Genomic DNA, 26,405 nt, shown 5'->3' with positions numbered 1-26,405 from the left:
TTCTCAGTGTTCAAGTATGACCTCTGAACAATTTTAAAACTGCCAGTCAGCTTAAGGGGTCTGGACCATGACAAAGTTTGAAAACCCCTGCAGCAGCACATGACACCACTAGGGTCAATGAAAACTGTTTAATAATTCTGACATAAGTTCACATAATGTGCTTACACACAGTGTCCTTACACACAAGATGATATATAAATTAATTTTGGTTGCTTTCGACTTTCATACAGAACAGCCATTTCCAGACCAAAAGTACATAGAATTTGTGATTTCAAACTTCAGACTTTTAGAATCAGATCTCAGAGATCACATTGCAATGCCAAGTTTAGTCACAGTCACAGATCAATGCATGCTGAGCATATGGACATGGCCACACCAACACAGACATGAAAAGACACAAGAACATAACTGAGTGACCACCTTGCTAGGAATCTTGCCCAAACATTTGTAGATCTGTCGACGGACAATCTTGTTGAGGATCTCTCTTGCCCCCTGTAGATTCACATCAGGGGAGTTGAGTATTTGATCAAACACGCTGTCTACAAGATGAACAGATATAGGACAGAAGACAGGTCAGAAGAAATACACCTATAACAACAAGAGGCCACATTTCATTAATTTCATACACTCATCCTTAAATATCCTGTGAGGGACATCATGTTCGCAAAACAAATGACAATCAGGCATGATGACTGAGGAAGGTCAGTGTACCAAAATGTTGCTTGAATTAAAGACATTTTGCAGTGTAGATGGTGTGCAGGAGTTAAACCTTTTTGTTGCAAGTAACTGTCATTCTCCTTAGGCGCCTATTATTCAGGTGCAGGGGCGTCGTAGTGGGGGGAAAAGCCCAGGGCCACAATGCGGGAGGGGGGCCCTTGAAAGGCCTGAAATAAAAAGGTTTGCCTATTGGCCGGCTATACAAGGGCCCAGTAAAATTTCTTTTCATGGGGTCCAAAATCCCTGGTGGCGCCCCTGTTCAGGTGTGCGCCCTTTTCTCTATTAATTACATTATTAGAGTACAGGCAGTGATGATACTGAAAACATAAAACAGGTCGGAACCAGTCTGGACAATTCAGCATATTATGAAAGATAATAATTTAGTTTTTATTAAAACTGTCACAGGTGATGCTACTGACCTGTCAGCTTGGTGTAGGCGCTCATGTCATGGATGGTTTCGGAAAGTTTGATTCCATCAATCTTGATGTGTTCATTTGCCTCTAAAAGGGCCTCTGTGATCCTGGACAATCATCACCAAATATAATGTATTGTTTGAGAATATCATACCACACAATGTTACGGAAAGAGCTTGTAATAAGATACTATACAATAACAATGCATTTTGTAAAAACTGGAAAAAATAAATAAATAAATAAATGAATAAATAAAATACCAATACCTCCATATGACCTCCATAAGCAAACAAGACCATCAGGGAGAAGACTGACTATTTCTATTTATACCTCGGTCTGGGTGAATACTCATACTGTACGGTGAATACTGTTAAGATCCTAGACCCTGACCATTAAAACCCTAATCTTGACCATTTCAAACAGTCATCCAATCTCTCTCCCCTGCATTTCCTGCCACACTCTCTACTGTCACTCTCGAATAAAACAGTAATGCAAAAAAAAAAAAAAAAAAAGAAGAAAAAAAAAGAAGAAAGTCCCCTGCATTATGGAATAACAGCACTTACATGTATTCTATGATGTTGTTCACTCTGTGCCGGTAGGCTCTTTGGTGGAGAGAGAACCTTCTGTAGAACATGTCATACAGATTTGCTGCTTCCTGTTGAGGGAATTCACATCTACTTTAGTAACAAGAAAGACACTGAATGGACTGTGATTTAATAAAAATGAGAGCCACATAGTTAACACCTTGTCTCTGACGCAGATGTGTGTCCGTTTGTCCACCTTACACACCCTGGCAAACATCAGGAGGCGGCGATAGTCAAAGCTCATGGGAATGCCCAGATGATGGCAGTCCCTTGAGGATGAATGCAGAAATATATGACTAAAGACTAAAAATGAAGTCAAACTATCAAAAGGATATGGATCAATGGTTAATTTTCAGAGGCATGAAATGTTTGCCGTTCCAGTCAAAAGTGAATTATAGTAATTGATCAACAAGCCCAACCTGGCGAGGTAGTCCCACTTATCGACATCAATGCCATTGGTTTTGTTGGCCACGATTTCACAGAGGAAAGACTTGTCCTTACCTCTTCCCTGCTGAAGACAGCATCACAACAGCATCACAAAACATAATTTGGTGAATAATGCAGAATAGCACAGCCCAGGGGCGATTCTAGGATCAGACCTTTAGGGGGGGCTCAGCCCCTCATCACAATGTGACATTCATAGAATGAAATGAATAATTCACTCATTTCATTGGATAATAAATGACACATTGCTATTTTTCTATATATAATATTATGAGTCACAACAATACTTTTAATAAATTACTAGTAGGTAACATGAGTCTTATAACACTTTTTTAAGACAACAAACACACAATATAAATGTGTTGTGTATCTAGAAATGCAGAAAAACACATGATCAGAATGATCAGGGTAAAGACCATTTAACCAACAAGTTGTACTGTCCAGTATTTTCAATCTATTGCATCATCACCTCTATGTACCTCAAAAAGTAAAAAACTTGAGTGAGTTAATGTACGTACACATGTACGAGATATTAACTCCTACATACATTTAAAAACATGACACACACACGCATAATCAGAAAGTTATGGAGTGTTATAGGTAACTACTGTACTGTAACTACTTCATTCATTTTTGAGAAGACCACCCCTGGTGAATTTCAAGGAAAGACTTGTCCTCAGCTCTTCCCTGCTGAAGACAGCATCACAACGACCTCGAACATAATCTGGTGAATAATGCAGAATAGCACAGCCCAGGGGCGATTCTAGGATCAGACCTCTGACAACAAACTGAAGTCCTCCATCTTTGTCATCTTTTTAGGTGGCAATTTTTCACCTACAGTAATACTGTAATATTGATTTAAAACTATGATGTCTGAGCAATTAACACAAGCAGGCAAACAATCACACCTGCAGTATAAAAATAAAATTTACTGATGTTAGCTCTATTCTGTGAGGGCACAACTTTAATGCTGCAGTGTTGGAATCATTAAATGCCAATGTTTTCAACCATAAATACCTTCAAATATGCCACCGCTCACTTCATCTCCCAGAACAGAAACTACAGCTGCTGCCAGCAATTGTGTAGTACAGACTGAGGGTTGCCAGGTAATAATGTTAGGTATCCCTCATATCTTGTGTTTTAAAGTTTAAAATGGCCCCTGGCACCACACATGCAAAATTGCTCTATCACATTAGCCAAGTCAGACTGTATACATTTTCTAATGCAGACATGTATTTACACACTGGTAGTGTGTGACAATGACTGACTGACATTTTCACCATCTGGGCGTCCAACTATCAGCTGCTTGATGAATTCAAGGTCCTCATCCGGATCCAGCTTGTACTTCACCATCTCCTCTTCCAACTTATTAACTTTCACCATGTGATCAAACATCATTATAGAAGCGTCCTCATGCTGCAAGACAAACACACTTATCAATTAATAGAAATGGGCATACTTACAATTTCAAATCAAAACCAAAATGACCTACTAGTCAAATATCAAACAATAGTTTAGCTACAAATTTGCCTAACAATTCTTATTACTGTAAATCATTTAACCTAAATAATGAAAGGGAGAAAAGTGAATAGTTTCTCACCTTCCAGTCATCATTGTTTGGTGGTTGCTGTTTTTGCTGCAAAACAAACATGCTGATACATTAATAGGAGTGAGCAAACTCACAATTTCAATTTAAAACCAAAATGACCTACTAATCAAATACCAAACAGTATGGTTTAGCTACAAATTTGCTTTGGAACAAAACTGAAAGTGGCTGTGTGATCTCCGTCCCATGTACTAGACAGATCTGTGGTCTTCATGACTTTAATGACACCATGTTTCACATCATGCCTTACTATCACTGTAAATCATTACCCTGAACATTTCAATCACTGTTTTGTCCTCAGCTGTTATGTTTTGTTACATGGAAACTTTAAAAACTGTAATAAAGTTTCTTTGTTAGGCAACAACATCCCAACATTCCAAAATTTTGTTTAACTGACCGAAGGCAGAGGCCCTGATTGGCAAGGAGGAAAAAAGTTATTTTGTAATACAAACTAATGGCCTATATTCATACGTTTTTTTGTTTGTTTGTTTGCTTTGTTTTGTTTTTCCATTTTTGACTTGCTGGCTTTCAGGGTTGCCACATGAATGAACTTATAACTTATTTTGGAGTTGGATTTTCATATCTTAAAGTAAATTAATGAAATTCATGGCTTTATTTGGCAAGGAAAGTCTTAATTTTGCTTTGTATTTCTTGTGATATTAGACAAATCATTGTGAGCATGAGAATGGTGTGCAGAAAGAAATATTTAATGCACAATACAAAGGGCACTGACCAAAATTCAAAAGACACAAAATGTTTCACCTCGCCTCAGGGAACTAAAATGTAACGTCAACAGCAAATCATGATGGAAATCTAAGATCTCTCTATTAAATGTTGCTGCAAACTGTGAAGGCTTGGGCTTGTGCCATACTCACTTTCCATCTGAGAGTAAATTCTTATGTGACAATATGTAGCTGCTCAGACGATGACTGTGAGCATGAACTGCAAAAATGAGGCACAAACAGCAGCTGCTAATTATATACGGAAGAGTTCATTTGCAATAACATATAAGTAATTTGTATTTGTGTTTTTTTTTTCAGATATGAACAGTAAGTTGTCATTTAAGTCTAGTATTATAGGTGATACAAACTCCTTAAAATATAATCAAATAGCATTAAGTCACATGGTGCTGTAGGTTGAATATGGGATTCAGTGGCATTTCTTGGAAAGAAAATTAACTCCACCAATTTGGAAGCCAGGGAGCTGGAAGGGATGCAGATGATGAATCCAAAACAAATGTATGTTGTTGTCCATCCTTAAAAACAACTTTGGGTCAGTGCTCAAAATGTTGTTTTCTGGTCTATATTCGCTCCATTAATTTTGGAAAAGACCTGTCCTGGTGAGGCTCTCATTCTCATGACAGGGTGCGAGTTAATGAACCAGTTTTATGTTGTTTTAGCAACAAATACTACAAAAATAGGGAGGAACCTGAACCATCACTTAAACAACAACAAACCAGGAACAACCTGAATGAAGTTCTCAGAGAGAATAGGAGACAACTCTCTCCAAAACTCAGAAATAATAGGGAAAAACTGAGGAAATCTTGAGGACAGCAGGGAGAGGGGGGCTGTCCCTAGCTGGTCAGGTGTGCAGAAGGTGCCAACTAGGTTGGCAAAAAAACTGATGACACATCCTTATCGATTTAAGCTATAGATCTTAAAAACTCTGTGTGGATCAATTAAAATACATTCAAGGCTGGATTTTTCTATAAGGGTCCATCTAACAGGTTTTTTTTTTTTTTTTTTTTTTTTAATTTTGCGCTTTGCCACCTATTGTCCTGTTCTCATTCCCAGGTCATCAAATACCAAAGATTTGTCATGCCTCTGTGAGTCTGATACCGACGCTAAAGGCACCCTTCAGTGATATTGGTGCAAAAGACACCGGCTGTAGAAGCCACAGGGCCCTCAGTGCATGACACCTGAGTTTGATCCTTCACTTCACACACAAAGCACATGACCGAGACTGTGTGCTGTTTCTGTATTGGTGCCTAAACCTGACCATGTGACACGAATGTGACAAAAGTGAGCATGCCCCGTGTGTCTCATACTGAGGCTGTGTCATGTCTAGAAAATTATGTTGAGTGTTGTTGTGTCTTGTCTCGTGACTTCCCGTTTTATTTTGAAATCTTACTCCCCTCTCGTTTCAGGTCATTTGCCCTTCCCCTTGTGTGTTTCCCTTGGTCTGATTGTCTTCCCGCCCTGATTGTTTCCACCTGTTCCCCATTACCTTGTGTGTGTATATATAGTCTGCGTTTCCCTTTGTCCTGTGCCAGTTCGTCTTGTGTTGTCATACCAAGTGAATCATGCCAAGTCTTGTCAGGTTGTTCCTTTGTTCCTTGTCTCGCATTTTGCCTTTTGCCAAGTTTGTTTTCATTTGTTACTTTACCTCGCCTTATCCTTGTTTCCTTTGTAATTCCTCGTAAGAATGATTTTTGTTTGTGATCTTTTCCTCTTGAATTTTCAGTTGCTCCTTTTGATATCCTTAGTTATTATTCCTCGAAAGAGTGTTTTTGTTTTTTTTGCATTGTCCTCTGTAAGAGTGAATTTGAGTTGCTACTTTTGTTATTAAAAGACTTTTTATTGGAACTTGTGTCTGGAGTTGTGCATTTGGATTCAACCCTTTGGCTCAGCCTTGTCAGGCTGAATCAGAGGCAGAAGGAGCATGACAAAACATCTGTATTTGATGACTTGGGAATGAGAACGCATTGGACCCATCTCGACAACCTAACTGATTATAAGGGGAACGTCCTGTTATTTTTTTTTTATTATTATTGTGGGAATGTGTTAGGACAAGGTGTTAATGTTGTCATCTGCTTTTATATTTTTTTATTTCTGAGTTAGGGTTACTCTCAATGACATGACGACAAACAAAATGGAAATAAATAAAACATAACCAAAGAAATAAAAAGAAGGGGGAGTAGTTTCTCACCTTCCTAATTTCAGGACTTAATCTTCCATCGAACAAATGAGAAAAAGGCCCATGTCCTGAATACAGAGGGATACATAGGATTTGACTGTGTGTAGTCATGCTTATACCTCCATCAGAGTTTGTATAAAATACAAACATTGAACCAAGAGTTCCACTTTGACTTTCATTCTTACTCACAAATAGCCTACATCCAGGTACAAACAGACAAAAAATGTTAAATGTGAGAATGGCAGTGTGTGTTTATTAGCTCACCAAGGTCATGGCAGAGACCAGCGATCTGCACACAAAGGATGTCTCTCTGAGTGATGTCAAGGTCTGGCTGCCGGTCTCTCAGAGCTTGAAGAAACTGTCCTGCTAGGTGCGCCACTCTGCATCAGCACATACACAACAGAAAAACCTGTTGAACAGCCAACCCCTATGATCATCCTGCTGCCTGGAACTAACGTAAAAGCTTTTGATAAATCAGACACGGAAAACTATATCTGCTCTTGACAGACGAAGACATAACTAATGCCAAAACCAGATGCAGTCAGGGTGCTGTTTTACAGTTCCTGAACTAAAAATTAACTAGTGGCATAATTTATCCCCATCTATCTATCTATCTATCTATCTATATGTATATGTATATCTACACACACACACACACACACACACACACACACACACACACACACACACACACATATATAAACATTTCGATAGATAGATAGATAGATAGATAGATAGATTACTTTATTGGACAGGACATTGCACAGTTGCACACTATGGTCCACATACTTATCAGTCTGAAAGCATGCACAAACATACCCAATGGAGTGTTCAAAACGGTTGTGGGATGCTCCAGGGTAGACATAGTAGGCTGCACCCAGTTGCTTGATGTTTCGTAGTCTTTGAAACTGGGGAGTGTCAATGAATTTGACAAGGAGTGGGTGTACCTCCATGTGCCCATGGATGGGATCATTAAAGACCTGGGAGAAAACAGAATAACGGACACCTGTGATTATAGAAATATTCATATCTCCTCCATTATTTTTCAGCAAAGAGAGTGTGAGTTTAACTCTAACCAGTGTCTATCTTTTGGGAGAAAGGGTAGCCTTGCGCAGGGGGGCCGCCAGGGATTTTGGGCCCCATGAAAAGAAATCTTATTGGGCCCTTGTATAGCCGGCCAATAGATAAACCTTTTTATTTCAGGCCTTTCGAGGGCCCCCTCCCCCATTGTGGCCCTGGGTAATCAGTCCTGCTTTTCCCCCCACTACGACGCCCCTGGCCTTGCTAGGTCCTAAGACCAGGGCTGAGTCCACTCTACTATCTTGTTCTTAAAAAATAACATGCCAATGTTTTGCATGTTTTGGGAAATTTACTAACATTCATGTGTAAATTACATTTCTAATACCATTGTCCAAGGCCTCACATACATTTTTGAAGTTTTAAATTATTTATTTTTGCAAAGACTGGTATAAAGAAAATAGGGGTTTCTGGCACAACTTCACCCACTACAAAGGTGTCTGGAGAAGGGAGAAAGTCTGCAGAGATCAAAGCCCCACCAACAATTCCAGCATAAGGGACAACTTTATTGACAGACAAATGGATTTTGGTGTTTTGCAATTCACATGACCAGGCCTCACCCGGAGCCGATAAGCATCAATGGTGCCTGTGTGGAAATGGTGCGGACCTATAAATACCTGGGAGTGCAGCTGGATGATAGACTGGACTGGACAGCCAACACGGAGGCTCTGTGCAGGAAAGGACAGAGCCGACTGTACTTCCTCAGGAGGCTGGCGTCCTTCAACATCTGCAAAAAACTGCTGCTGATGTTCTACCAGTCTGTTGTGGCGAGCGCCCTCTTCTATGCGGTGGTGTGCTGGGGAGGCAGCATCAAGAAGGACGCCTCACGACTGGACAAACTGGTGAGGAAAGCGGGCTCTGTTGCGGGCACACAACTTGAGAGCCTGACATCTGTGGCAGAGCAACGGGCGCTGAGCAGGCTCCTGTCAATCATGGACAATCCACTGCATCCACTGCACAGCACCATCACCAGGCAGAGGAGCAGCTTCAGTGACAGGCTGCTGTCACTGTCCTGCTCCACCGACAGACTGAGGAAATCATTCCTCCCCCATGCCATGCGGCTTTTTAACTCCACCCGGAGGAAATAACTCATTATACACATACTGCAATACTGGTAGATAACACGTAAAGACTGGAGGGGAAGGGGTGATTCCATGAGGCTGGATCAAGTCTGACAGTTCCTGAATTCCCAGTACCGGGCGTCAGGTTCTGTCGACGGTCTAGGACTCATGGTTTCACACTGACTCTGAACCTTGGTCGGAGCGTGTGTTCCTCAGGTTAGGGTATTTTCCACTGCTGCTTAACTGTTATTACTTCTGTTGCACTGTTAATACTTCTGTTGAAATTGTTCATATTCCTATCTTTTTATAATCCTTGTTCATAGTGTTTATATTGCTTACTGCTATTTATCATGTGTATACTGTATATTTCTTCTAAATTTGCACATTGACCTACTTCTATGCACATTTTATACACCCATGCACACGGTTTTTTCTGTTTTTTTTTTTTGTTGCACATTGCTTTTTGCACACTGGGTTGTACTTAGGTTATTCTGTTGTTCTGTTGTTAGGTTATTCTTATTCTGTTATACTAGATCTTATTCTTTATTTCTCACAGATGGGGTTTGCCAAGTTTGCTAAGTTGGCAACTTGAGACAACTGAAAAGTGAGTGAGCAACTAAATGGCATAGTGACCATCATAGCCAAAATGTTTACTAGCTGTCTGCCTAACTGTAACTTGAGGCCAGCCTTGTGAAATGTTGTTTTGTCATTTAATTAATTCATTCTATTGTAAAGAATTCTTACAAGGGAAACTCTGTGTCATAATGAGCGTTAGAGCTGGACCCACAATGCAGACAAAAACAAAAGATTGATGCAAAAAGAGTTTATTGCAAGGAGTTCTGGCTGTCTTAGCTGGTGGCTATTGCTGGGTGGTGAGGAGATGTAGAAAAACCAGGGAGAATGCAGGTGAGTGTGAGGAAGCAGGCCCAGGGTCCAGTGAAGTGGTGGCAGGGAAAAAAAAGGAATGGATGACTAGGCAAAAATAAAACAAACAATGTCAGGCAACAATACCGAGAGCTTCAAAGAGAATCTTTCAAAGATACAATGGGCCAAGGTGCACTACCACAAAGGTTAGCAAACAATCTAGTGAGGAGTGGAGAGCTGGACCAGGCTTATATGCAGAGAGGCTTGATTGCAGATGGCTGGCAGGTGGGTTGATTGTAGAGGACTGGCAGGTGTGTGTGTGATGCAGCTCCAGACAGACAGACACAGTGGCTCTGTCCCAATTCAAAGGCTGTACGCTACCTAGGTCGTATTTGTAGGCTGCTTACGTCACGGCGGCGCGACAAGTGCTGTTCCAATTCAATTTTACCGCGCAGGGTCCTGCAAATGCAGCCGACAGATCCAGCCTATTTTTGACTAATTTGCAGGATACACCTCCACGATGCTTCGCAGCCGACATCACAGCCTACTTCCCTGGGTACCTTTCGGTCCAGTTGAATTTGTGGATCAGCCACCATTGCTGGAATTATTAAGGATGTTTTAGACCGTCTTAATGTTTATATCATGACGTTTTGATAAGTTTTCATGCCTATAATTACCACCATAGATTCGTTTTAGCTGTTAACTGTATCCGAACAACGCATGTAAATGCAAGTTTAGTTAGATGAGTTAGATAGGCATTTTGCATGATGGTTCCATAGCAACCATCAGCGCATCAGGTACGTTACAATGTAGCCATGTGTACAATTACTTTAATTGGGATAGTCTGTTGTAATTGCGGTGAGGTGTAACAATTATCTTAATTTTCTGCATCTTCATGAAGACAAAATAAAATAAAATACATAAAACTACAGAATCAATGTTGTCCATCTTTAGAGCGTTGGAGCTGCTTATCGTTTTGTTTCATGCACAGGTGTTCACTGACACACCTCCGAAACCTACTTCGGCATTTTACGCTGTATAACTCCAATGCGCGTCGGGAAGCCTCGATAATAATGAAGTAGGAATCCTCTGCAGGCTACACCATCCCAATTCACAAAACTTTTAGTTCCGGTAAACTTGATATCGGCACCTACGTCGGACGCCTCCTACGTGGGCACTGTAGGCTGCCCAGAGAGACAGGGAAAAACCAATACAGAAAAAAGGGGAGGAAACACTAGGATGCTGACAGTACCCCCCCTCCAACGGGAGCCTCCTGGCGACCCCCAGGCTTGGTAGGATTGGCAGCATGAAATGCCCTCACCATATTTGGGTCCAGAATGAGGGACCAAGAAACCCAAGACCGAGCTTCAGGCCCATAGCCCTCCTAGTCAACCAGATGCTGCAGCCCCCTGCCCCGGCAGCACACAACCAAAAGCCTGTGCACTGTAAAAGCAGGATGACCATCGATGAGTCGGGGAGGAGGAGGGGGATCGGCGGGAGGGCAAAGGTTGCTGCTGTGGACAGGCTTTAACTGAGACATGAAAAGTGGGGTGGATACGGAGAGACTTGGGGAGCTGAAGGCGAACAGCAGAGAGATTGATTATTTTGACAATTTTGAAAGGAGCAAGGTAACAAAGAGACAGCTTCCTGCAATTGGTCTTGAGTGGGATATTTTTGGAGGATAACCAAACAGACTGATCTGTATGATATTGGGGGTCTGGGACACGATGTCTGTCAGCTGCTTGTTTGGGCTTGCTGGAGGGTTTGAGGAGAACGACTCGTGTCTTATTCCAGATGTTTTGACAACGACGGAGGTGATGTTGGACAGAGGGAACTGATAGTTCCTCCTGCTGGGAGGGAAACAGATGTGGTTGATAACCAAGAGATGCTTCAAAAGGTGACATACCAGTGGCTGAGCTGAGCAGGGAATTATGGGCATATTCCACACATGGAAGAGAGGAGCTCCAGGTTGAAGGGTTAGAAGCAGTGATGCAGCGAAGTGATGTTTCCAGGTCTTGGTTTGCCCGTTCTGTTTGTCCATTGGTCTGTGGGTGAAAACCAGAGTTTAAACTGACGGTGGCACCCAGGCCCTGACAGAATGCCTGCTAAACCTATGATGTAAACTGGGGGCCCTCTGTCAGAGACAATGTCCACAGGGATGCCGTGTAGGCGAACAACATGGGTAGTCAGTAATTCAGCAGTCTCTTTCGCTGTGGGCAGTTTGGGGATAGCAATAAAATGAGCAGCCTTAGAGAAGTGGTCAACAATACAATACAATACAATACAACTTTATTTGTATAGTACATTTAAAAGAACCACGGGGGTAGCCAAAGTGCAGCACAGTAAAACATATAGATAAAGCATTTGCAAACAAAGCAAAGCAAACAAGCAAACAAAGAAAATAGAGAAACAAACAAGCTCATGGCAAGTGCCTTTTTACAGGATGACAGACATGATAGATTACAAGGTGTTAAAGGCCACAGAGTAAAAGTGTGTTTTTAAAAGGGATTTAAAAACAGGGAGTGAGGAGGCCTGTCTGAATTTTAAAGGCAGCTCGTTCCAAAGCAACTTGGTCCAAACAACATTACTTCAGTCTTATTCTCATTTAGACTCAGGAAGTTAAGTGAAAGCCAAGCTTTAACATCATTAAGACAGTCAATGAGTGGCTGGACTGAGTGGACAGTATTTTGTGCCAATGGGGCAGATCTGGCAGTCATCGGCCTAAAAATGAAATGAAATACTGTGTTTCCTAAAAACAGAACCAAGGGGAAGTAGGTACAGTGCGTATAAAAGGGGGGGCAAAGATTGAACCCTGAGAGACCCCATATGGAAGAGGAGCTGTTTAAGACACAAAGTTGTCAAATTTTACACAGAAACTTCTGTCAGTTAGATAAGACCGGAACCAGTCAAGGGCGATGCCCTTAATACCTACACAGTGACTTGGCGCCACGCGAGGTGGCAGCCTGTTGCAGCAGCTCCTGTGTGCGTCTTCCAGAATTTCCCTGGTTGGGATCAATAAAGTATATCTATCTATCTATCTATTAAAATGCTGTGGTCAACAGTGTCGAAAGGATGGCATCTGCAGGGGAACCAGAGGGCTTCATATGACTAACTGTGTCCTTTAAAACGGAGAGGGACACCGGCTCAAACTGAACAAATAGAGATGTGCAGGGCAAAGGAATCGAAGGGTCAAAGGAAGGCTGGGGAATACAGGCTCTTGTTGGCACAATTTTATCAGTGAAAAAGTGGAGGAATCTTTCACAGATTTCAGTAGAGGCATCAATACCAATAGACTTAGGGACATCAAGGACAGTATTTATGGTTTTGAACAGAGCACTGGGGTTGTTACAATTAGAAGCAATTATTTCTGAGAGATATTTATTCTTCTCAGCTTTTACGTTCTTCTGATAGCACATCAGACTCTCTTTAAAAATACCATGAGAAATATGTAGCCGGTCCTTTTTCCATCTGTGCTCTGCTCTCCTGCACTCACGCCTGGCAGCACGAGTGACGCCATTCAGCCAGGGCTCGGGCACAGGTTTAATGCGCCGGCTCCTCAAGGGAGCGATCATGTCCAGTGTTTGTAAACAAACAAAGTGGAAGCTCATGGCCAGCTCCTTGGTATTCAAACACATTGAGGCTTTAGAGTTCCCCTCGCAAAGATCAGCAAAAGTAGCAGGGAACAGAGCTGGAGAGGAGGAGTTGAACATGCGACAGCGTTGAGGAGGAGCGCGCAGTTTAACCGGACGCATTTAAAGTCACTTTTAAAAACATCGTCCGAACCGACGACAGGTACCAGCCAGGTGTCGATATGATCCAGCGAGCACAGGTGGAGAAAGAGACCAGGTACCACTTCATTTCTCCTCCGGGGGAACGCGGGGAATCATGCCGAGAGAGCCTTGATCTTTACCAGCTGGCCGCTGCGTTTACCCTGGCGGCGGCGGCGTCTACGCCAGGGGAGTGGAACAAAGGTACGCCGAAGGTGAGTAGGTATCCCGCTGGGGAAGTGAAGTGGCTGAAATGCGTGACCATCATGATCGTAGTCGATTTTCACCAAGTCCTTGGCAGAGGGGCCACAACAATGTTTGGCCATCGTACACAAGCAGTGAGCTGACTTTAGAGATAACAATCGACACAAACAGCACAAACACAAACAGCAAGAGATGGCAGGCCACATACACCGGTGCCATCTTGGCTCTCAATGGTAAGTATGGCTGTGTTACCTTGGGAGGCTGGGAGACCAGTGACAAAGTCAACAGCAATGTGGGACCATGGGCGACCAGGAACAGGCAGAGGATGGAGCAGACCAGCAGGGGGTGTGTGAGAAGATTTACCTTGGGCACAGACTGAACAGGCTTGGACATAGGATCTGGTGTCCTTATCCATTGTGGGCCACCAGAAGTGGCATTTGAGGAGAGACAGGGTTCTGTTGATTCCAGGATGGCAAGAGAATTTATTGGCATGTACCCATTGGAGAACTGGAGCCCGGACAGAGTCAGGAACAAAGAGACAGTTGGGAGGACCTCCACCAGGGTCCGGCTGGGTGTGTTGTGCCTCCTGGATTTGGGAGGCAATCTCCCAAGTAATGGGGGCCACCACTTGAGAGACTGGCAGGATGGTCTCGGGCTCAGTGGAGGTCTCCTCAGCGCTAAATTGCCGGGAGAGAGTATCCGGCCAGGGCGGTAGGCCAGTGCGAAATCGAAGCAGCTAAAGAAAAGGGATCAGCGGGCTTGCTGGGAGTTGAGCCACGTGGCAGTCTGAATATAGGCGAGGTTCTTGTGGTCTGTCCAAACCACAAATGGCAGCTTTGAGCCCTCCAGCCAATGTTGCCACTCCCTGAGAGCCATCTTGACAGCCAGCAACTCACGATTCCCAACATCATAGTTTCTGTCGCCTTGAGTCAAACATCGAGAGAAGAAAGCACAGGGATGAGTTTACCATTTGGCTCTCGTCTTTGGGATAACACCGCGCCAACTCCTGTATCAGAAGCGTCCACTTCAACGATGAACTGAAGTGCTGGATCTGGATGAATGAGGATGGGTGCTGACGTGAATTGTTGTTTCAGCTTGGAGAAGGCCAAGTCTGCTTCAGGGGTCCAACTGAACTGTACAGAAGAGGAGGTGAGGCGGGTTAGTGGAGGAACCACACAGCTGAAATCTCTGATAAAGCGTTGATAGAAATTTGCAAACCCCAAGAATCTTTGTAGCTGCTTCCTAGTCTCTGGGATAGGCCACTCAGCCACTGCTCTCACTTTTTCTGAGTCAGCCTTCAGTTTTTCCTCCTCAATTACAAAGCCCCAAAAAACTGACCTTCTTGGCATGAAATTCACATTTCTCTGCCTTGACAAATAGCCGATTCTCCAACATCCGTTGCAAAATGAGGCAGACGTGCTTCTGATGTTCCTTCCAGGGACTGGGAAAAAAATTAAAATGTCACTTAAATAGACATACACAAATCTGTTCAGGAAATATCTCAAAACATCATTAATGAGAGCTTGAGAAATGGCTGGGGTGTTGGTAAGGCCAAAGGGCATCACTAAATACTCAAAGTGACCCATAGGGGTATTAAAGGCAGTCTTCCACTCATCACCCTCCTTAATCCTCACCAAATGATAGGCATTACGGAGATCCAATTTGGTGAAGACTGTTGCCCCTTGCAGGGGAGTGAAAGCTGCATCAGTCAGAGGTAAGGGGTACTTATTTTTAACAGCGATGTTATTAAGTCCACGAAAATCAATACAGGGTCTCAGAGTTTCATCCTTCTTGGAAGGAAAGAAAAACCTGGCCCCCACTGGGGAGGAAGAGGGTCGAATTATACCTGCTGCAAGGGAGTGACTGATGTAAATTTCCATGGCTTCACATTCAGGTTTAGACAGGTTGTAGAGGCTGCTACAGGGCAAAGGAACACCAGGGAGCAAGTCAATGGAACAATCTTAAGGTCTGTGAGGTGGGAGAGTGAGCCTTATCCTTACTGAACACGTCCTTAAGATCATGATAAACATCTGGGACTTTAGAGAGATTAGTAGGTGGATCTGGTGGAAGAGGATCTTCCCTAGCAGGGGACAAAGCAGACTGCAAATAAAGAACTCCAACCAGCAACTCTATTTTCAGCCCAATCAATGTTTGGATTGTGTTTAGCTAACCAGGGATGACCAAGAATGAACGGAGTGGAGGGAGAAGAGATTATCTTAAGCTGTGTAGTTTCTCTGTGATTACCAGACAGGACGAGTGTGAGTGGTTCAGTCAGGTGAGTAACACGGGCCAGGAGGTGTCCATCCACAGCAAGTGCTGTCTGGGGTTTGGCCAGAGGCTCCAACCTTATGCCTGCTTGAAATGCCAGCTGTTGGTCAAAAAAATTCTCCTCAGCCCCAGAATACACTAGGGCCAGGAGAGGTAGAGACAAAGCATGACAACAGAGGGTGGCAGAGATCTGGAAACGGGACTTGGGATGAGAGGGGGATTTCGTTTAACCCACCATAACCCCCAAAGCTACTGGTGAGTCCTGTCTTTTGGTTGGATCGGGCAGTGAGAAATAAAATGTCCTTGTTTGCCACAATACAGGGACTCACCCGCCTGACGACAGCGTAGCCTTTCCTCCGGGGTGAGATGAGCCCGGCCCAGCTACATGGGCTCCTCAGGTGGAACTTGAGGTGCCAGGTGTGGAGTAGAGTTCTCATATTCTGCCCGAACCCGACCCGACCCGACCCGAAAATGTCGGGTCGGGTCGGGCCTAAAATTTACGTGAATTGGGCGGGTCGGGTCGGGCTTCAGGTTCTGTGGGGGATTTTTTTTTTTTTTTTTTTTAAATAAAAAAATAGAATTATGTGTTCTGTTATTGATTATGACGTTTCATTTTTATGTGACTGGTGGAGAGAGTGACAGACTGGATTGGATTTGGAGGCTAAACTTTCAGTGACAGACAGACAAACAGCTGTGCGAGCGCAGCACAAACAAGTGAGAGGGAGTTTTTGGGGGTTTGGGGGGGGGTTTTGCTATGGGCAGTGCAACTGCCCAGGGCGCAATCTACTTGGGGGCGCACGAGAAAAAAAAAAATCTCCAGTTTTCTAGACTACCGTATTGACCCGCACATGCCGCGGCACCATCAGTCGGCATCAGGCTGGCCGGCCGCGGCACCGTCCGATACCGCGCCCACCCGTCAGGTCTGCCGGATCTGACAGGTGAGCTGCCTCATGCTGGCCGGTGCCGCGGCCGGCTTGCCTGATACCGACTGATGGTGCCCCGGTGCCGCGGCCGACCGGCTCTGCTAAATAATGGCGAATTTGGCGATTTTTTTTCGGGCTTTATCGGCTGTCAGGCCTAAAGTTCGGCTAATTAGTCGGGTCGGGTCAGGCCTCGGGCTGGCCCAGTCAGGCCGTGGCTTAAATACAGGGAATGGAACAGCTCTCTCCCGTCGGTGAGAGCGCAGGTGATTATCAATCCTGTTGGCCAAAGAAATCAATGATTCCAGATGATCAGGTTCATCCCTAGAAATGAGTTCATCTTTAATTTGACCACTTAACCCCTTCTTGACAGCAGTTCTCCGGGAGTCCTCTATCCAATCCACCTCAGCAGCTAAAGTCCAGAACTCGGTGTAGTCGGAAACAGAGCGTTGTCCCTGAGAGAGAGTCATTCGACACATGGAAGCATCAGACTGATAGTCAGGGTGGTCAAACATACCTTTAAATTCCTTAACAAAATCATCAAAACTGGTGTCATGGAAACTACGACGAGAAAACCTGGCTTCTGCCCATGCCAGCGCCCTGCCCCTTAACAGTCCACAGATGTACTGAATCTTGGAGGTGTCTGAGGAAAATGATGTGGGTTTCAACTGAAACACTGAGGTGCACTGGAACAAAAAACCACAACATAGATTGGGCTGACCTGAGTATGGTTCTGGATCTGTGGCACGGGAGTCCTGCAGTGTTGGTGTGGCCGGTGCAGGGGAAGCAGGAGTGGGGGGGCTGCAGTGGGAGCAGAAACCTGAGGAGTTGACAAGAGACTTTAAACTTGTGCAGTGAGTAAAGAGACTTGATAAGCAAGAGCCTGACTGTGCTCAAACAGGGAGTGAATACTGTGTTCGTGTTGTCCAGTAATTGTTCCTTGATAGCTTAATGCTCGCTGAACTGGGAGCAAGTTGAAGCTAGTGTCTGCGGGGTCCATTTCCTGGCCAGATTGTTCTGTCATAGTGAGGGTTAGAGCTGGACCCACAATGCAGACAAAAACAACAAAAGATTGATGCAAAAAGAGTTTATTGCAAGGAGTTCTGGCTGTTTTAGCTGGTGCTGGTGGTTATTGCTGGGTGGTGAGGAGATGTAGAAAAAAACAGGTAGAATGCAGGTGAGTGTGAGGAAGCAGGTCCAGGGTCCTGTGAAGTGGTGGTAGGGAAAAACAGGAACGGATGACTAGGCAAAAATAAAACAAACAATGTCAGGCAACAATACCGAGAGCTTCAAAGAGAATCTTTCAAAGATACAATGGGCCAAGGTGCACTACCACAGAGGTTAGCAAACAATCTGGTGAGGAGTGGAGAGCTGAACCAGGCTTATATGCAGAGAGGCTTTATTGCAGATGGCTGGCAGGTGGGTTGATTGTAGAGGACTGGCAGGTGTGCAGGGGGGTGTGATGCAGCTCCAGACAGACAGACACAGAGAGACAGGGAAAAACCAATACAAAAAAAGGGGGAGGAAACACCAGGATCCTGACGCTCCGGTTGCAAGCAACAATGTATTGCAACAACAGAGCAGCAGAACAATGGATCCATTTTTTTTTATGTGCTTTGATGTTGTTAACAAATAAGAGCAACTGTTCAGTATGTGGAATATGTTGAGATGGTGTGTGTGAACAATGCAATATTGCTTTGTGTAATTCAGAGATGTGCTGCAAAGAGACAGTACTACAATTAGGTATGGGTTTTATGTTTTTAGATTGTCTATATGCCAATATATTTTAGCTGTAGACATGCTACGGTATAGTTAATTTCCTATAGTTTAGACTGGATTGTGTTCTCACTTCAAGCATGGTTCACTTGGAACTAAACCGAGTGCCAGCTTTTCAAGCACACCATGTTTCACTTGTTCGGTCTGGCAGAGTTTGAGTGCGTGTTCTCACCACTCCAGATGAACTGAACTATGCGAGTAAATGCACCATGGTCTGATTGAAGTCGAACAAACTGGGTAGGTGTGAAAACCCCTGTAGAAGAAGTTACAAACAGTGCTCACAAATTTCATGGTGTTTCCCTTCTTGGCTGTGACTGTTGAAACTTGTCACGCAGACAAGGATAAGTATGTTTATATATGCACACACACACACACACACACACACACACACACACACACACAAGGATACAAGGAAGTTTATTGGTCATTATACAACAGGTTGTATAATGAAATTAAAATGTGGTTCCCTCTTGATTGATTATTGATTGTATAAAAAATAAAATTATTAAACATGGAGGAGTGCAGATGGTGCATTCAGTAGTCTCCCAGCCTGAGGGAAGAAGCTGCTCTGTAGTCTGGTGGTACGGCAGCGGATACTTCTGTATTTCTGTTTTTCCTGACGGCAGCAGGGTGAACAGGCTGTGGCTGGGGTGGGTGTTGTCTTTTAGTATCCTTTTGGCTCTGCGCAGGCACCTCACCTCCCCGATATCACTGATGCTTGGTAGATGGGTACCAATGATGTTTTGGGCAGTTTTAATCACTCGTTGCAGAGTCTTCCTGTCCTGGGCCGTGCACATCCCATGCCAGTTTGTGATGTTTCCAATCAGGATGCTTTCAATCGCTCCTTTGTAGAAGTTGACAAGAACTTGGCATGGGAATTTTGCTTTCTTAAGTTTCCTTAAGAAATACAGCCGTTTCTGAGATTTTTTAACCAGGGCAGAGATATGTGAAGTCCATGACAGGTTCTCTGTTATGTTGATTCCCAGGAACTTGAAACTGCTCACTTGCTCTACCTCAGCTCCATTGATATAGACAGGGTTGTGTGTCTTTGCCTCCTTTTTTCTAAAATCTACTATCAGCTCTTTGGTTTTGCTGACGTTGAGCAGTGGGTTGTTTTCTGTGATTTCCTCCCGATATGAAAACTCATCATTGTTGGAGATCTGGCCAATGATGGTGGTGTCATCTGCGAACTTCACAATAGAGTTCTTTCCATGTCGGGGGTTGCAGTCGTGGGTGTACAGCGTGAACAGGAGGGGGCTGAGCACACAGCCCTGGGGGGCTCCGGTGTTGAGCACTAGAGTGGTGGAGGAGAGACTGCCAATTCGAACTGACTGGGGTCTGTTTGTGAGGAAGTCCAGTATCCAGTTGCAGAGAGTGGTACTGATGCCCAGAGTGTTCAGTTTTACAATCAACTTCGTGGGGGAGATTGTGTTGAAAGTTGAGGTGAAATCAACAAACAGCATTCTGATGTAGGTGTTGCTTTTCACAAGGTGAGTGTAGACTGAGTGGAGAGCAGTGGAGATGGCATCCTCTGTGGATCTGTTGGTTCTGAATGCAAACTGCTGAGGGTCCAGACTGGCAGGGATGTTGTTCTTTATGTGCTGGAGAACCAGTTTCTCAAAGCACTTCATCAGGATGGGGGTGAGTGCCACAGGGCGGTAGTCATTCAGATCAGACACTGCAGAGTTTTAAGGCACAGGGATGATGGTGGCTGTCTTGAAGCAGGTGGGAACACTCTCCTGTGACAGCGATATATTAAAAATGTCAGTAATGACGTCTACTAGCTGGTTGGCACATGTTTTTAGTACATGGCCAGGGATGTTGTCAGGCCCAACAGCTTTACTCATATTCACTTTCAGCAGGACTTTCCTCACATCCACTGTGGATACTGACAGTGGCCGGTCCTCTGGAGGTGGAGTAGACTTTACAGCTGACTCTCTGTTGAGGAGATCAAAGCGAGCATAAAATGTGTTTAGCTCGTCACACACATCTATCCATCTATCTATCTATCCATCTATCTATCTATCTATCTGTCACCGAGTGTAAGGACTGTGCCACTGTTTCTGTTGGGGAGCAAGCACCTCAACAAACCCAGGAGAGGATTAAGATTTTAAAAATACGTCTTTATTACAAAAGTAAAAAAGCAGAATAAAAAGATACTCCAAAGAGTCCAGTATAAATGGAGTCCAGCAATCACTGTGGTCCACAATGAGTCTTCATCCGATGGGTCCCTGTGCAGTAGAGGCCCAGTATCTTGGGGGATGAGCACAACAAAATATCCGTCAGGGCAACTTAACCACCTACAAGTCGCTAGCCGGAATGGCTGATTTAGGGCAAAAATAGTAGCTTTTATGGGTGGGAGTTTACAAAATAAACACAGCAAATCAAGCAATCAAATAAACAAAATAAATCCAACCAAGGCAGCTACTGAATGAACAAATCGGAGGTCGAAACCTCCATGCAACTTAAATAAACCCAACCCAAAATTACTGTGATTTTTTGTCCCTCTAGTGACTAATGGCGGGATGCCCAAAGTTAGAGGTAATTTCCCAGGATAAGAAGTTGTATTAAAATAGCTGGCCACAGCAGTTACAGGTGGTATTCTAGGCAATGTGTTTGTAGCAACAGTAGAGGGGTACTTAGCTGGAGGAAGGGTGGAACGTGTCCCCACCCCTCCACTTTCATCCACGGCTTCCCCCTCTCGCCCCGTGCGTCTCCGTTGTCTCTCCGGGCGTATGGCGACCTGTCCGTCCAGGGTGGCAGCGGCAGCTTCCTCCGTTCCGGCAACCGGTACACGCGTCCGCGAGGTAAACCACCCACTGTTCGCCGCACCTGGACCAAGATGAGCGTCTGCTGCAACAGCCGTCCCAACGCGTTCTTCCACGGTGTTTCCCTGGTGTACCAGCTGCTGTCGACTCAGCCGCGCTCCTGTTCTGCTCGTCTGCCGTCACCTAAAAAAGAAATGCAGACAAAGAGACCCCAAACTGCCCACACCTGTGGCCTAATTACCCACACACGTGCCGTGCATCCAGGGGAGTGCGTCAATTACAGGCAGGCAGGCGCATGCGCACACACACACGTCACCCTGTGACATATCTATCTATCTATCTACACTATATTACCAAAAGTATTCGCTCACCCATTCAAATGATCAGAATCAGGTGTCCTAATCACTTGGCCTGGCCACAGGTGTATAAAATCAAGCACTCAGGCATGCAGACTGTGAAACAAGACATTTGTGAAAGAATGGGCCGCTCTCAGGAGCTCAGTGAATTCCAGCGTGGAACTGTCATAGGATGCCACCTGTGCAACAAATCCAGTCGTGAAATTTCCTCGCTCCTAAATATTCCACAGTCAACTGTCAGCTCTATTATTACAAAATGGAAGCGTTTGGGAACAACAGCAACTCAGCCACGAAGTGGTAGGCCACGTAAAGTGACGGAGAGGGGTCAGCGGATGCTGAAGCGCATAGTGCAAAGAGGTCGCCGACTTTCTGCACAGTCAATTGCTACAGAGCTACAAACTTCATGTGACCTTCAGATTAGCCCAAGTACAGTACGCAGAGAGCTTCATGGAATGGGTTTCCATGGCCGAGCAGCTGCAGCCAAGCCACACATCACCAAGTGCAATGCAAAGCGTCGGATGCAATGGTGTAAAGCACGCCGCCACTGGCCTCTAGAGCAGTGGAGACGCGTTCTCTGGAGTGATGAATCACGCTTTTCCATCTGGCAATCTGATGGACGAGTCTGGGTTTGGAGGTTGCCAGGAGAACGGTACATTTCAGACTGCATTGTGCCGACTGTGAAATTTGTTGGAGGAGGAATTATGGTGTGGGGTTGTTTTTCAGGAGCTGGGCTTGGCCCCTTAGTTCCAGTGAAAGGAACTTTGAATGCTTCAGGATACCAAAACATTTTGGACAATTCCATGCTCCCAACCTTGTGGGAACAGTTTGGAGCGGGCCCCTTCCTCTTCCAACATGACTGTGCACCAGTGCACAAAGCAAGGTCCATAAAGACATGGATGACAGAGTCTGGTGTGGATGAACTTGACTGGCCTGCACAGAGTCCTGACCTGAACCCGATAGAACACCTTTGGGATGAATTAGAGCGGAGACTGAGAGCCAGGCCTTCTCGACCAACATCAGTGTGTGACCTCACCAATGCGCTTTTGGAAGAATGGTCAAAAAATCCTATAAACATTCTCCTCAACCTTGTGGACAGTCTTCCCAGAAGAGTTGAAGCTGTAATAGCTGCAAAAGGTGGACCGACATCATATTGAACTCTATGGGTTAGGAATGGGATGGCACTTCAGTTCATAGTATGAGTAAAGGCAGGTGAGCGAATACTTTTGGTAATATAGTGTATATATATTTGTTGTTGTTGTATACTTGTTTGAAAATAAAATCATTCATTCATTCATATATATGTGTGTGTGTGTGTATATACATATATACATACACACACAAACATATGTATATGTGTGTGTGTTAGAATAGTTGTGCAGTGGTGTAGGCTTTATTTAAGTACATACACTTCCTTATATAAGCTTACAAAACATAAAATATACAATTTTGAATCGATTTTTTAAAATATAAGTGTTCTGCTATACCATTTTAGTCCTATCTCCTGCTCCAACTCCAAAGTCATGAGAGGTCAGGCGAGTGTTGCGCCAGCATGCATGAATGGCATGTTTGAAGATTGTTTTTCTATCTGCCCATCATGCAGATTACTGAAGAACGCGTTACATAAAACTATAATGTGATGAGAACTACGGTAACCCTAACACTGGTGCTGAACAAGGTGAACTGCACAAAGACAGCAGAGAAGAGAGCTTTATTTTCAAGCCACTAGTAGACATAATCTGTTCTCAGCCCCTTTTGAACAGGAATCACTTTGACAGGATGTCTCAATGTCTTTGGGTAGGTTTCTGTTTACACTTTTCCCCCCAAAAATATGTATTTTTTTAAACACACAGTGAAAAAACAAAACATACATACATTTCATACAAGCAGTTATCATTTGAGGCAAACTTGATGAGTTGGAAAAAAAACCTGGTATCCAAAATGTCTTAACCATAGTGGTAAAGAGTGAGAAAGCAATGGGCAAGATGAGCTACTTACTATGAATAAAATAAATATAGTACAACATAAACCACAAAATACAGGCTGTTCTCATTCAACGTTCGTACAAATTCCTACGAAAAATAATGCACAAATTTTCGTGCATATTCCTACGAATTTCCAGCAGCACGAGCGATCAGCGCGCCTGCGCGAGCCCCGAAGCGAGAGCCTTAAGAAAAATGGCGGACATTCCTTTTATTCTCAGTGGAAAATGCAATATTTTAAGAGAGCTTATGCATTCAAATGCGTTTTGATAACATTTCTAGCAGGAAATGTGCATTTTATTTCCAAAATCTTCGTTCAGTTAGTGTATATAATGTTTACTTTGTTAGTTATTACGAAGATTCTTTCAGGTTTCTATCGTTGCTATGGCTGTTGCTATGGACGCTGCTACCACTGTCGCTGATGTAGCTTCCGCTCGGAAGTATTGTCCTCACTGACTGTCACCGTGGAAATCTGGGGAGGGAGGCGTGGGGTTAACCTGCTCTCACAGAAATCTGAAATGAGCATGACCTCCTAATAACGCATTGCGTGCTCCTCGCATGTAACCTGTTTTAATCGATTTCTATGGTTTTAATTCCGTGTGATCACCACACAAATGGTGTTCACTGGAAGTCGGCGAGGATCCGTGACGTCATGCTGTGGGTGGTGGTTCATAGATCCCGGAAGTGCAAATTTAATCGATATTCCGGAAAAAGGTCTGATTATTAGCCATAACGTTGTAACCATCCAAGGCAGACTTACCACGAGCTATGAGGATGTGTAACGATGGCATGTGCTTCAGCCGAGTCCACAAGTCCCGTATAATATCAACTTTATTTTAAGAAAACACGTTTTATTTGCGATGTCATATCACGGAGAAGCACTACATTACCCATAATCCTAGTGTTTATCAGCGACGTATCTGATTTTACTTTCATCAATAAAGTCAATAAAGTGTAATAAAGTGCATGAAAGTTGATAATATGCTGATATGTTACGCCATTGAACACAACCCCTTCCGAGCGGAAGCCACATCAGCGACAGTGGTAGCAGCGTCCATAGCAACAGCCATAGCAACGATAGAAACCTGAAAGAATCTTCGTAATAACTAACAAAGTAAACATTATATACACTAACTGAATGAAGATTTTGGAAATAAAATGCACATTTCCCGCTAGAAATGTTATCAAAACGCATTTGAATGCATAAGCTCTCTTAAAATATTGCATTTTCCACTGAGAATAAAAGGAATGTCCGCCATTTTTCTTAAGGCTCTCGCTTTGGGGCTTGCGCAGGCGCACTGATCGCTCGTGCTGCTGGAAATTCGTAGGAATATGCACGAAAATTTGTGCACTATTTTTCGTAGGAATTTGTACGAACGTTGAATGAGAACAGCCTGCACTAGCCTACCTCTGATGATGGATTTTGATAGGCCACGTTACAGCATCAAAAGTAGGCTATGTATCACTGACATAGGCAGAAAAGTATTTTGAAGGCTGTCCACAATAGGCTGCGGGCCCTCTTCACTGTGGCAACAGCACCTGGGAGGATATTGACACATCAAAGCATCCCTGTATAGAGGCACAGGCAGCATCTCATTTTCCCTGCAGCTAGAACCGAAGTGCAGGTAGCTCCCGGTACACTTTATTATTTGAGTATTAGCCATGTCATTAATGTATTTTTTAGTCAAAATTCAACTGAATTTGATTTTTTAAAAAGATTTATGTATTTATGCATTTCTGCTATATTAGAAAGGCAGTCAAAGGCACCGAACAGCTAAAGGTATTTGCATAGTTAGCTACTGTCAGATATTTGATGATGTCAAATAAAATGGGATATGTATTTCAAAATTGTTGAAGATCCAACTCATGTATTATTAAACGTTTAGGCCAAGAAACAACCACATTCACCCTAAAATGAGAATTCTGCTTCTTCTTCTTCTTCTTCTTCTTCTTCTTCTTCAACAACAACAACAACAACAACAACGACAACAACAACAATAATAATAATAATTACAAGTTATGATCAAAACTGATGTGATAAATGTAGAATTTGTGCCTTGTAGCCTATAAGCATATGGCAAGTTGTGTATCAGATTGTAGAAATGAGCTTGAACACTGACTCTGTCAACAAACACCTGAGTGCATGCTTCCCTCTGGTGCTGAAAAAGCGTAACTGCATGAGGGCACGGCCGATTCAAAGAAAGCTTTATTTTAAAACCAAACTAAGAACACAGACAGTGACCCACAATAAATGCACTCCAAGTCAAAATGATATGAGAACAAATCCCCAAATAATTTCATAGGTACAAATAAAATATCATTTGATGTGTTAAATCCAACAATCCCACAAAACCACAAGTTAAACACTCAACTTAAAACTTAAATCTGGGACAGTAAAACATAATAGCACACCTCCACCTCCATTAGTGATATTTCTGCCCACTGTCACACAAAAAAAGACCTGGTTTGAAAATGCCATTTTACTACAGTGAAACTGTTTACTGGCAACCTTTGTCTGAACATCATTTCAAACATCTCCTCATCAGACAGGGAGACAAAGTAGGCAAATTGTGGAAATCTCTGATTTCAGTTCTAAAGATACGACTCCACTTCTCCATTACACAAGGAATACATGTAAGTGCATATGACTTCCTTTGACTGTTTAAGTTGACCAACAACAATTAC

General features: G+C 43.6%; 1 protein-coding gene across 1 annotated transcript; it reads right to left on the bottom strand.

The window, feature by feature from the left end:
- Window positions 1-319: 319 nt before the first annotated feature.
- On the bottom strand, window positions 320-26,144 carry LOC115362592 (uncharacterized). Its single transcript, XM_030056566.1, has 18 exons — window positions 26,133-26,144; window positions 21,520-21,568; window positions 17,563-17,661; window positions 15,898-16,059; window positions 14,417-14,576; window positions 14,150-14,330; window positions 13,906-14,016; window positions 13,593-13,796; window positions 7,500-7,660; window positions 6,945-7,060; window positions 6,693-6,748; window positions 3,759-3,794; window positions 3,431-3,574; window positions 2,134-2,225; window positions 1,875-1,983; window positions 1,694-1,785; window positions 1,137-1,237; window positions 320-539 (listed from the first exon to the last, which is right to left on the bottom strand). The coding sequence occupies exons 1-18, from the start codon at window positions 26,142-26,144 to the stop codon at window positions 343-345; spliced, it is 2,082 nt and encodes a 693-aa protein (XP_029912426.1). The 3' UTR covers window positions 320-342.
- Window positions 26,145-26,405: the final 261 nt, after the last annotated feature.

The sequence above is a fragment of the Myripristis murdjan genome, chromosome 7, assembly GCF_902150065.1.
Source record: "Myripristis murdjan chromosome 7, fMyrMur1.1, whole genome shotgun sequence".
Classification (NCBI taxonomy): domain Eukaryota; kingdom Metazoa; phylum Chordata; class Actinopteri; order Holocentriformes; family Holocentridae; genus Myripristis; species Myripristis murdjan.
Note: the sequence above shows the minus strand (reverse complement) of the source record. Positions and strands in the feature narration are given on the sequence as shown.

Coding starts and splice junctions, on each gene's coding strand:
- LOC115362592 (XM_030056566.1), bottom strand. Junction 7,661..13,592: donor GTAAACGCAGCGGCCAGCTG/GTAAAGATCAAG, acceptor GTTTTCTCCCAG/GTCTTTAATGATCCCATCCA. Junction 1,238..1,693: donor AACAACATCATAGAATACAT/GTAAGTGCTGTT, acceptor ATGATTGTCCAG/GATCACAGAGGCCCTTTTAG.